The 13235-nt window shown below is 40.8% G+C and overlaps 1 protein-coding gene across 1 annotated transcript in view; it reads right to left on the bottom strand.

Annotated features, from left to right (window-relative positions):
- Positions 1 to 13235, bottom strand: part of DNAH11 (dynein axonemal heavy chain 11) — a 255136-nt gene that overhangs the window by 209225 nt on the left and 32676 nt on the right. Inside the window, exons 10-18 of the mRNA XM_090286851.1 lie at positions 10665 to 10802; positions 10242 to 10366; positions 9503 to 9698; positions 6000 to 6104; positions 5468 to 5860; positions 2179 to 2511; positions 1706 to 1960; positions 1447 to 1616; positions 987 to 1209 (exon numbers count right to left, since the gene is read on the bottom strand). Coding sequence (XP_090142977.1) covers positions 987 to 1209; positions 1447 to 1616; positions 1706 to 1960; positions 2179 to 2511; positions 5468 to 5860; positions 6000 to 6104; positions 9503 to 9698; positions 10242 to 10366; positions 10665 to 10802 — 1938 coding nt within the window. The remainder of the gene's footprint in view (positions 1 to 986; positions 1210 to 1446; positions 1617 to 1705; positions 1961 to 2178; positions 2512 to 5467; positions 5861 to 5999; positions 6105 to 9502; positions 9699 to 10241; positions 10367 to 10664; positions 10803 to 13235) is intronic.

Below are 13235 nucleotides of genomic sequence, written 5' to 3' on the forward strand. Positions count from 1 at the left end.
ATTAAAAAAAAAACAAAAAAACAAAAAAAAAACACTGTGAATGTACTAAATGTCATACGCTTTGATATGGTTATTTTTATATCATGTGAACTGTGAATGTCACCTCAATTAAAAAAAAAAAGAATAGTCAGTGGGAAACTGGAGACTGCATAAAAATAATGAAGTATCTCGAGGGCTAATTTACTGCACCCTCTGAGGCAAGCAGATGAGATGGACCTAAGCATTTCCGGGAGAGAAATTAAGTTTGAGTTCCATGCTCTACTCACTGAACTAAAAAATTCAACAGAAGTTTTTTAGTTAATGTGTCCATGGATTCCATTTGCAAAGTTCAAGGTAAGGCTATCCTGAGAGCTGGTGGATGATGTAAATAAATCCGCTGTCTATAGAACTTCAAAGTGGGCGTGGGGCTAGAGGCTCAACTGTGAGCTCTTTACCCACAGTGTCAGTTATAACTACAAAGACTTGGTTCATCATCTGGGGCACAGCAGCCGCCAGGTCTTTCCAGGGCATGGGAGCAGAAGGTCGTCACAGAAATCCTGTTTCAGAAACACAGTGATTTCTCCATCCAAACTAGCCTTTCCTCACCCTTTAGTAATGTGTCTGTGATATTTTTCCAAAGACTAGGACACTTGTCCAGTGGAAGTTTTAAATGAAAGAGAACTGCAAAATATTGTGCGTGTGAAACTGATGGCAAAAGAGGAACTCAAAAGAGGAACTGAGAGGCTCTCTATGACCTAAACTCCTTGTAACAAGAAGGCGAAGGAGCACAGCAGTTGAGAGCAAGTAGTGGCTTTACTACTTGTGTTGTGTGACCTTGAAAAAGCTATGAAACCCCTTCAAGCTTCAGATTCCTAACCTGTAACATGAGAATGGTCATCTCTACAGTATAGGTTCTCATGGGGATGGCATAAGAGGACAGGTAAAGAACTTGGCTAAAGGAGTTGCTTGATTTATGCTAATTCGGGTGATTGTACCATGACACTGACCTCTAGCTGCATGTAGACCTGCTCAGGCATCTTCTGGCCATAGGTTTCCAAGAGTGTGATGGTCTCTTTTAGTGGCTCAAACAGTGCATCAGTAGCTCTCTGTCGGCTTCTTACAGCCAGAAGGTGGCCCATGATATCGACTAGACCATCGTGATCACCTTTACTTAATTCTCTCTGAAGTCCAGCATCCGTCTCCTTTATAAATTCTTGCAGCTCATTCAGACTATTAAATACATATGCATGCGTGTGTATTTGCACACACACAAATTAAGCTCATTAAAACATTTAGAAGTAGAAGACTTCTGACTGAATCTTATCTCCATTATTTACACAGGTAAACATTACTTGCTATCTCTATTATAAAAATGGCAGTTCGAATGCTCTTAAAATTAATATCTCAGTTTTAGAAAGCAGTCAAGTGTTAAGTTATAATTCCAAATACCAAAGCACAAAAGGCTACCTGTCAATGACAAATCTCAGAAGATGCTCCTGAAACATCCAGCTCCATTTCTTAATAATGTTTAGCAAGCTTGCTTTGAAAGGCTTCATGTCCACTTTGAACCAGCTATCAAACACTCTGAAGTCATGGAACTTGCTCATCTGAATATACAAAGCCTCATAAATGTCAATCTACAATTAGAAGGAAAGATAAACAAACAAACCTATAACCACTCAATCAAAAGCCAAGAACTGCATTAAAAACTAAAGGGTTTCCTTACCTGTTCCTTGAATTGTTCCAGAGTTGGTGGTTGTTCAGGGATCTCTTCATTTGCATGAGCATCCACTTCCTCAGAGGATGCAGTCTGACCATATAGGAGAAAATGCTTCATAAACTCAGCCCGGTCATCTACCCAGAGGTAAGCATACGTGTCCAGGGTATTTCTGAAGTCCAAGACTTTGCTGATGACGCCTGCCACTCTGTTCATTATCTCCCGCCTGGCCTCCGCCAGGCCTAACATGTTATCCATGTCATTCTAAAGGAGAGGAAAACTGAGCACTTATTAAAATCAATCTTGCCCTATCAATTACGTACAACATAACATTATCCAAGGCAATTCTTCAAAGAGAGAGTAGTTGGTAAAATCGAAAATGACACTGCTTGTTCCACCTTCTCCCTCCCTGTGCTCCCCATTACTCCAGTTTATGTTTAAACCATTATATAAAAACTAACACCCATGTACAAAGATAATACCTGGTAATTTGCTATTTCCAGATGTGCTGCAACTCGCTTCATCTGGGCCGACATCCTAAAACTACTGCATAGCATTTCTTCTACCAGATCATAGAAGCCATCTCCAGCTTCTCTGTCTAGAGAAGGTTTAAACAGAATCTCAGGGGGCATTAGGATCATTTGTGCTTGAAAAAATGGTGCAGGTTTCAATTGCTTCTCTGTATTCATCAGGAAGAAGTCTAAGTCATGCATTATAGCTTGAAAAAAGCCTTCTACCACGAGGTCATCAATGAATTCTACATAAATCTTCCAGGTATCCAGAGAAGGATTGGCTTTGAAGAGCTTCCTGTTTTCCTAGAAACATAAAGCGTTAATACATGAGAAGAAACACTAGTGAGTATAAAAATGAAAGCATTCCTTTTAAATCATTTGTTAGAGAAGGGACTGCATTTTTGTGCATAACACAGGAACATTCAAATGCAAGGTTGCAGAACCTGAAGCTAAACAGGATTTTATAACATCAAGTTCATTTTTAAAATACATTCAAAGGTCATTCTTTAAAGGAAAAATCATTATGAAGATTTCTATCTTCAAAAGCAGACAAGAATCACACTAGTTCCCAATGGATTCAAGATGTATTTGACCTGGGCTCTAATTCTTACTCTGTCCCTAACTCTGTGTGGCCTTGGACTTTGCCTTCCAGGGACTTGCCTATAAATGAAGAGGTTTCCCAAAGTGGTTCTTCAGAGAACCCTGTTCTGGGACCTCCAAAGTTCACTAAGTCAGCCAAGTGTTCTGTGCTCTGGACCATTCTTGGAGAATCACAGCGCACCTATTACAGTAAAGTCTATTTAACTTCGTTTAACCCAACTGTTTCCAAACACAAAGAATATTGCTTGCAAGCCACCTATGAGCAGCCTAGGGAATAGCGACTTGGGTTGGGAAACACTGGCCTGGTAAAGTCTTAGCTCCCTTTGTGCTTCAGCAACATGAAGGTCTTCAACCTCGTCAGCACCTCCCAAGAGGATGGATGAAGAATAAAACAGCCAGTAGGGCACAACGGGGCCAGACATGGATGTGGTCAATGACTGCCAGAGGTCGGGCATGCAGTGGGGAGGCCTAGGGACACTGATGTGAAAAGCTCAGGTAGGCAGCAAGGTTGATGCCCGAGACACCTTCTGAACTGCAAAGGCTGCATAGTCTCTACCAGTCAGAGGTCAGATGCCCGAGCCAGAAACAGCAGCGCAGAGAAAAGGAGACTTTGGAATGGGAGCCCATTCTAAGGCAGACCACGTTCTCTGCTTTCTTGGGCTCTACTGCTGTGGACCTGTGATCCCGAATTCAAAGGTGTGTGCTGTATGTGAAAACCAGAACTGCAGAGGCGAGCTGAACTCCTGACAGCCTAGGGCAGAAATGAGCGAGTTCTAGGGGTTTCTTGCACTCGAACACATTTAAGAACTGTCCTTTCAGATGCTCTCCTGCCCACCATGCGAGTGGAACCATTTACATCCGTGTAGTATACGTGACCAGCACCCCTGGAATCATGGAGGCCACATCCCGGGCCGCCGCACCCCGCAGCGCTGACTCCTTTATAGACACACGAAAGGAAAATACAGATCTCAGGGCTGATACAAAGTCCTTAAAGACCATCTTCTTCAGTCTCTTTATTTTAAAAGTAAGAAAACAAAGACCTAACCCACCGCCAGTGTCGCGCTGGTAGGTGGCTGCTGAGCAAGGACCAGAAACCCCCCCCCCTCGCTTCCCTGCGGCGGGGCCCTTTGCAGCGCAGCCCCGCGACCGGCCGGTGCTTGTTCACACGTCCTCCCGCCACGGGAGCCGGTTCGCATCCCGGCAGCGGCGCTTATTTGTTTATTTTTCAACAATTCGGGGCAAAGGGAGAAAAATGAAGAGACAGGAGAGCGTGGCGCCACTGAATGACCACCGGGGTCCCTTCCAGGCCCAACTGTTCACGGTCCCGCCCTGCCTTTTCGCCCCCAGCTCTGACCGCAGGCCCCACAAGCGCAGCGGACAAAGCGTGCGAACGCAGGCTACTCGCCCTCTGCTGTTCCCACAGCTTTCGCCGAAGCACATTCCTCACCGGAAGTCTGAGCACCAGGCTCAAAACCATGTGCTGAGAAGGGGATGCAGGGGGAAATGCACCTCTCCTCTGTGCACAGTTAATCCCTACCCTGCCTCCTCCGAGCCCATGGCTTTTCATATCACATTGTGTGCTCATGACTCTTGATTCTATGTCCCCGCACCTGAACTTGTCCCCTGAACTCCAGACTCCCGTTTGCAACGCCGACATACTCAAAACCTCCCTCTGGGCGGCCATGTCTAACTAACACGACCAAAGCCAAATCCTGCCTTCGCCCTACAAAATCTGCTCCACCACACTGCTCCTGGAACATCAATACACTCTATTCTTCCTGTCGCTCAGACTGAAAACCTCAAGTGATCCCGGACTTCTCTCTCCTCTGACTTGTCACAGCAAGTCCTGTTGGCTCTGCTTTCAAAATACATTCAGCCCTGCCTGGTGTGGCCCAGCCGGTTGGAGCATCATCCCGTAGACCAAAGGGTCACGGGTTTGATCCCCAGTCAGGGCACAGACGGGAGGCAACCTACTGATGCTTCTCTCTCACATCGATGTTTCTCTCTCCCCCATCCCACAACCCCCACTTCTTCCTCTCTCCCTGAAAGCAATGAAGAAAGGTCCTCAGATGAGGATGATTTTAAAAAATACATTCGGCATGTGAGTGTCTTTGTCACAGCCACCCTGATTCAAGCCACCATCACTTCTCACCTGGACCATTGGAACACCCTCCTAATGGCCTCCCTGTCTACCACCCCCTTGCTCCCCTGGGGTTTATACTTAACAGGGAAAACCTCTGACCCGAGAGTCTCTGGCAGATATTTCCCTGCAGAGGAAAAGCTGTCCTTCTCATATAATGCACATCCCAGGAGGTGGCTGAGAGCACGGCAGGAGGTGCCGTGAACAACATGGCTGGTGCCTATGGGCGCGCCACAAGTGACGGTGGCTATTAATAGCATCCCAGAGAGGATATAATTATGACAACGGTGAGGATCCCATCTCTCGCCTGTCTGTTCTATCAACTATCTCACATGCCAATCTCCTCCCTCAGGAATGAGAGTAGTGAGATCTACAAGAGGTGCAAATGCCTCCATTTTAAATGCTTGACAAAACAATACAGAAAGCTCTTTTGGGACCCGTTAGGCTCAATATTTTTGCTCTTTTTCTCAGCTAAGTGAAAGGATCGTCTCTACATCCCGTAACTGTAAAAGCAACTACCTCCACCAAGTTGTGTATCTTGGAGCCGTCCTCTTGGATGACCTTGTACTTCTTGGTAAACAAATCGCCCTTGTCCTCCCAAGTGAAGACGGTCTCCCTCCGGTGCTCTCTCCTGGGGAGGAGCGTGCACTCGGCCCAGGCCCTCATGGTCTGCTGGATGGCTCTGACATTGTGCTGCGTGCCCTCGACCCTGCGCTCCAGCTCCAAGGTGGCCGTTTTCACCCTCTCGATGTATCCCCAGCAGTCATCCTGCCACGTCAGCGATGTCGCAGCCACCTGTAGCTGCTCATCCACAGCCCTCAGCTCATCTTCAATCAGAGGGTATTCAACTTCCAGGAGGGTCTGTTTCAGCTTATTGTATCCTTGCACAAGCAGTTCAAGATTTCCAATGTACTGAGCAAAGAGAACCCCAAATATGTTAAAGTTATTTTGCCTACCTTCGATGCAAAAAAGTATCACAGGCCTCCGTGTTAGGAATTAAAATTCAAAACAGTTCCGTTCGAAATATGCCCTGATATATAAAAGTGCAAACCTTTAAAATGGTGTTTCCTTTTTTGAAGATGGCTAAGGCTGAATCTGGTATGTCTGACTTCTTCAACATCAAGAGATATTTCACTTCCTTCAAGACAGCCACTAGCTATTGAAAGAAAATCAATGATTATTGCATGTCATTCTATTTTAACACAAGTCCAAATCAAAACACTTAAATTTTGATCCAGTAATTACTATATTTCCAAATTGTCAAGGTAAAGCCAAAGAGAGCAACATATGCACACCAAGAACTCAAATGGAAGGCCCGTAAATGGGCCTCGGTCTTCTCTTGGTACCTTTAGTTCTGTTAGAATGCTTGTTTTGAAAACACAAATTTGTTTTAACATGATTGATATACTTGGGAGATTGCCTGCAATTTCTTTCTTCATCTGCAATTTCCTCAGCAAGAAACACCAGATAAATGCTAAAAACTGCATCCAACTGAACCGATGAAACCGAAAGGCTTAGGAACATGCAAAAGGCTCATATGGACACACCTCAAACATCCACCAGAGATCTCAGTTCACCCACCCATCTATCCAGGTGGTACAACTTTCTTCCTGGTTTCAGATGACCCTTTTCTGCTTCACAATAATACACAAGTGGTAACTCTTTCGACACCCACTTCCATAAGCAAACTTCAGGTCTTTGTCAAGAGAAAGTGTCATATTTAGTATAGTATTTAGGTATCACTTAACCATTTAAAATGTGTAAAACTATGCTACTATTTTCCCTAGTTGTCTGTTTTCTTAATGTATCACTGATGAAGTTTTTGAGTACTGCACCCCTAGCCCCATGTCCTCCATAAGTCCTGTGTTCTTAATTGTGCGGTTTTTCATAATGCAGTGATTTTTAGGAATGCATATGTCATGTGGCAGAACTGACTGTACTCAAAACTCACAGGTTCTGAGGAAAAAACCACACAACATGCTTACAGAGGCAAGCCAGGTGACTTCCTCAGGTTGTCACTCCCTAGGTTAGCTAGTACAATATATGTTGTGTTTTTAATCTATATTTTGTATGTTTATAATCCCTTCATGTAGAATCATAGGTTATCCCTTAAACATCTCAGAAATTAAGTTTTCTACATACTGGATTTATAAAATCAGAAGAAAGATGTAATCCTCAGTTGTTTGGGTCATATATTTATGTATATGTGCTGAGGTTTATAAACAAAATTAAGTTATGGTATTCTCTGTCATATTTTAGGGAGACAGATCAGAATTCAGGTACAGATTATAACTATCAAATTCACTGGGGCAAACTTTCCCACTTCCTAGGCATACATTCGGACTGCTGTGAAAGATAGGATGATAGCTAAAAATGAATATATATCTTCACTATCTAAAAATTCAGCAAGATGTTTAACTATTCTCTTTCATAATGGCAACTTAGAAATGAATATTCTTATATACCTGTCCTTTCCCGTAAAGCATATTCATAGAGGTAAACAGAAAAGAAAACTTACTTTGTGACTCCTACCAAGCTATCAGACTTGGGGATGTGTTGTTTAAAATATATATGTTGTACATCTCCTAAGGCAAGGGAGATAAAGGAAAGAATAAACAAATGGGACTCCATCAAACTAAAGAGTTTCTGCTCAGCAAAAGAAAACATCAGCAAGATGAAAAGGGAACCAACCATATGGGAAAACATACTTTCCTAATGATACCTCAGACAAGGGATTGATCTCCAAAATATATAAAGAACTTACACATCTCAACACCAAGAAGACAGACAACACAATTAAAAAATAGGCAAAGGACCTGAACAAACACTTCTCCGAAGAGGACATACAGAAGGTCCGTAGACATATGAAAGAATGCCCAACATCACTAGCCATCAGAGAGATGCAAATAAAAACCACAATGATATACCACCTCACACCAGTCAGAATGGCCATCATCAACAAATCAACAAACAACAAGTGCTGGCGAGGATGTGGAGAAAAGGGAACCCTAGTGCACTGTTGGTGGGAATGCAGACTGGTACAGCTATTGTGAAAAACACATGGAATTTCCTCACAAAACTAAAAATGGAACTGCCTTTTGAACCAGCAATTCCATTGCTAGGATTATACCCAAAGAATCCTGAAACACCAATTCAAAAGAATCTATGCACTCCTATGTTCATTGCAGGACTGTGTTACAATAGCTAAGTGCTGGAAACAGCCTAAGTGCCCATCTGTAGATGAGTGGATTAAAAAACTGTAGTACGTTTACACAAGGGAATACTATGCAGCAGAAAGAAAGGAGGAACTCCTGCCATTTGCGACAACATGGATGGAACTAGAGAGAATGGCGCTTAGCGAAATAAGGCAGGCAATGAAAGAAAAATACCTTATGATATCACCTAATACAGGAGACTAAGGAACAACAAAAACAAATGAACATAATTGAACCAATGGCATGTAAACAAGGAACAGAATAACAGTTACCAGGGGGGAGGGGGAGAGGGAGAGAAAGGGGGTAAGTAGGGGAAGGGTTTAGTAAAGGAATTAGTATAAATGACCCATGGACATGTACAATGAGGTGGGGATTGACTGTGGGAGAAAGGGTGGGCTGGGTTGGGGGGGAGGGCAATGGGAGAAAAAGAGGAACAGCTGTAATAGGAAAACTAAAAATAAATAAGTAAATAAATAAAATAAAAATAAATAAAATAAAAAATATATGTTGTATTTCCATATATATGCACATATAGTAATTATATATAAACATTACATATAAAAATACATATGATTTTTATTATATTAAAGCACCTATACTTTAATTATTACACAACATGTAAAGAAATTGCTCTTCGTTATGAGGTTTATCATGGGATAACAAAACATCTGTTCAATAAGAGCATTTTCTCAGATATTATTTAATTTTCAATATCACTTTTGGCATTTATATGTTGTTTTATGCTTTTTTAATTGTTTTATAAAATTACCATCAATTTAACCAACACATTCAAGTTTATTGTCCCTTTGAAAGATATTATGACAATCAAAATTTACCACTGTCCACCCACAGCATGACAAAAGATCTCTCATTCCATTCAATATATGGATTTCCCAAATTTTAACCTACATGATAAAATTTTAATTAACTAAAAATACTGGTATATGTGCTATAAATATAATTCAAGCCAGAACACATGGTAAAAGACTAATGATTCCATTCAACTGAGCTAACATTTATTAAGTATTACCAAGTGCCAGACACTATGTTGAAACAGAGAACACAAAGATAAAATGAAATGTACCCTACTCTCAAGTAACTCATTATCAAGTGAAGGAGAAAGTGATAAATAAATAATTATGAGGCAAAATAGAGAGTAATGAATATAGAATTTGGGAAACAAATCTCTAGAACAAAGACCTATTAGAAGCTGTTTTCAGTTATATTCCTCATAGCACTGACATTCTCCCAAAATAAAATATAAATAACTGGAAGGATCATGAATATAATTGTAATAGAAATTACACCTATTAACATCTTTAAAACATCAAACTCCTACCTTCGGGTCAAAGTTGACACTGAGAAGACCATTTATGGCACTGAATTTAAGCAAGGGTTGATTCAAATTAAATTCACAGATTTCATCCACATTACTTTTCCATTCATTATAGATGCGATTTTCAAATTGGTCTAGCAGACTTGTCATTTCAACATACTTCTGATGAACTAAGGCATCATCAGGAGCTTCCAAGAATCTGTAGGAATACGGTTTTTCCACTTTTCTATATGTTAGAGAGATTTCAGCCTAACTACTTTACAATAATATGCAACACAAAGTATAACAAAATACACTATAAAAAATCAAGAAGAGAAACAATAAAAGCCAAATAATGCTTTAATTGTCTTTGCCTTAAAAGCTATAGTCATGAAATGAATGGAACTCCAAAGATTTTGCTAACTGCCAACAGCAACTCCTACAAAGAAAAGAGAAAGGTACAGAAGTTTGCAAAATAAGAGGAACGGCAGTTACTGAAGAAAGGAAAAATAGTTACAAAAATACAAACATATTGTGAGTGAAAATAAAAAAGGATAAAGAACTGAAGACATGCAAATATATAGTTATAAGTTCCATTAAACATATTCCAGAACCATGGGGACGAATCCTCCACAAGAAGCCCAGACAATGAAGAGTTAAAGGAAATGCCTTTTTAAGCACTAAAATGAACAGCCCCTGCCTTATCTCAAAATCACCTGTATCATTACGATAATTTTACGATAAAATAAGCCTGACTACTCACAGATACTGGAGGGATGCAAAGTCTGACCAAAACATCTGAAGTCGTGCCAGCACCTCTTTTGCCCATTTGATATTTCCGGAGGTGAATGGCATATTCTTGTTAAGAATTACATTTCCACATTCAATCTGCAAATCGTCATTTGGTGACAGGAAGAAAGGGAACATGTAATCAGAGTGCATTTCGTTCACTTTGGTACTTCCACAGGACAAATATCTAAAAGATGTGTGTTAACTGACTCGATTAGGAGAAAGGCCATGGCCCTGAAGCAGGATCTTCATCTCCATAAGGAACCCAATTAAATAAAAGCATGAAGTCAATAGTGGCTATAGCTGATCTTTAAATATCATTAAGTACAGTCCTAGTCCATGAACCTTATGCACAATAATGCTGCTGTGGAGCTGATCAACTTCATCCCTCACTTACCTGTTTCATGTGTTCATTATACAATTGCTTGCACATATCCAGCTCGGCATTAAACATGTGCACCAGTGTGCTGTAATGTGGGCTGAAAACTTCCATGACAACTGGTTTCTCTAGAAAATTCCCAAATATGGTCAAAAGCTATAAAAATCAAAGTTAAAGAAAGGTTAAGAACCATGGGTTTTTCATAAATACTCAGCTCACTATTTCTCCCATTAAATCTCTTACATAACTAGAGATAGAGCAAAAATCTAGAAATCTCCAAGTCGGAAACATGCTTTTCCAATAAAACAAATTCTAAATGTAAATTAATTTCCCTTTCTCAGTGGAAAATGAGACACGTCAGAAACGAACCAGTCTGTCAGTGATCTCTGACCACAGATATCACTTCTTCCTGTTGGGCACCAGCAAATGTTTTAGAAAATGTTTGCAGACATAAGAACAAGATTCAGGAACTCTGTATTTATTCTTCCCTCCCACACACATATTCTTTAGATATAGAATATCCATAACAAGGACCTCTAGGTCACAGCATTAATAACTATACTGGATACACCGGCCACATTGAGTGCCCTGCCATGAGAGCCCATCCTCCATACTGCATCACCCCCCCACCCCCCCGAGAGGCCGGGGCAGCAGGAGTGACCTGCTCCAAGGACAGCCACTCTACAGACACACAGTGCCTTTGATGTGAGTGTCCTGATTGAACTAATGCCTAATCAGATTCCCTCTCTCTCCGAAAGGGGATTGAGCATGGCAGGCTGAACCTATGCTGGGAAAATTATGAGGGAACAGAATCTTCCAACAAGCAGAGGAAGCAAAAAGCAGGCACGTGGCCTGAAACAGAGTCCCATTACCAGCCAGCAGAGGAGGGAAGGTCCTCAAACTCCTGTTGCTCAGCCCAGGGAGCCCCCTAACTCCAAACTAACCTTCACCACCAGTTGCCACTAAGCCTGGCCTAGATGGTGAGCCTGGCCTTGGACTTCCACCAGCCTCCTGTCTTGTTTTCTGCCTCACATGGATTCTTCAGTGTGCTAGTAGGAGACTGCTTTCTTTGCAAGCAAAATAATGCAATTAAAATACATATTTTGGTGTAATGTTTATATAGAGCTGACAACGTGCCAGGCACTGTATTTTAAGGGGCTTTAAAAATGCTATTATCATGTGCTCCAGATCAACAAATGGAGTTTATAAAGAGGGAATAATTTGCCCAAATTCACACAGCCCCTGGCAGAGATGGCACTGGACACAGGGACCTGCACCCGGGACCTGCACTTCCCCATACAGCCTCTCATCAGCCCAGGTGACATTTAAAATTGTCGTTATTTGCTTACTCTGTATTAGTTATTAGGCCTGTTATATAGATGTTTTCTTTGAAATAAAACATGATATCTTCTCAAAATAACTAAATACAATCAACATGGCAGAAAACTATAAAAGCAAGGTTTGTGCCTCATTAGTGATGTGGCAAAAGATCTATTTTTTCCTCTTAGGGGAATAACAGGTGTTCCTCAAATGTGTACAGCTTCATTGTACACATTTAACATTTTATAAACATTTCTATAAACTACAATCACCAAAAAAAAAAAAATCAACACAATGATGTATACAAACTCTAATGTAAATTTAACCTTATCTTAGAGGCCAATTTAGACAAACACATTTTTGCTTTTTTCTCTATTAATACTAATTATAACCACTGTAGAAACCACTAAATATTTCAAAATCTGCAGTTAGCTGCCACCTAGCAAAATGTAAATTATTAACTTTCTCCTTACAATCGGTGTTTTGTTGAGTTTGGACTTCATGTTTAAATTAAAAAGTAAACACTTTCATAGGGAAACATTTATTTTACAACATCCTCTTTCAAACACTTATATCGACTACAACTGAAACAATACCAGACTACACCTCACCCTGCCTACCCGATATGCTTAGTGGGGCTTCACTCCAAGTATAAAACAGAAAAGACAGAGATAATTTTCTCTGGGAGGTTTAAAGTCAGAGAGTAGCAGTAAAAAAAAAAAAAAAAAAAAGAGTCCACCTTTTAGGCAGTAGACATTATCATAATTTTTCAACATCACAGATAGATAATAATTACCCTCCAGAATGAGAATAAAGGTCATCTGAACCTCTTGGTTCCTTGTCACAGTGGGTCTAAGAGCAATTTCATGAAGTGTTTAGGTGGTTTCCTTCATATCAACCTCAGGAGAGTAAAGATGGGCTCCCAGCTCCATGCCGCTTTCCCCGAATATCCCACCTGAGTTCTGTAAGGTTTACCTTCATGTCCTTCTACTTCTTAGTTTCATTATGTAATAGGGCTTTCATAATGCTGTTGCCACTGTTCAAGCAGTACATATTTATATTTCCCAAGCTTTGGCTCTCTCAAAGACATTTTGAATCTGTTGCTGCCTGAACCACATACACTTAACAATTTTATAGTTTTCAGTGATGTTGTCTGAACATTTTTCTAGAAATCTTTATTTTCTTACACACTTCAGCCCACCTCCATGTACACAAATTGTACATTTTAAAGAAACATCCATTAGTATTTTTGTTTTGTTTTTTAGTGAG

The sequence above is a fragment of the Furipterus horrens genome, unplaced genomic scaffold, assembly GCF_987537825.1.
Source record: "Furipterus horrens unplaced genomic scaffold, mFurHor1.1.pri manual_scaffold_9, whole genome shotgun sequence".
NCBI lineage: Eukaryota > Metazoa > Chordata > Mammalia > Chiroptera > Furipteridae > Furipterus > Furipterus horrens.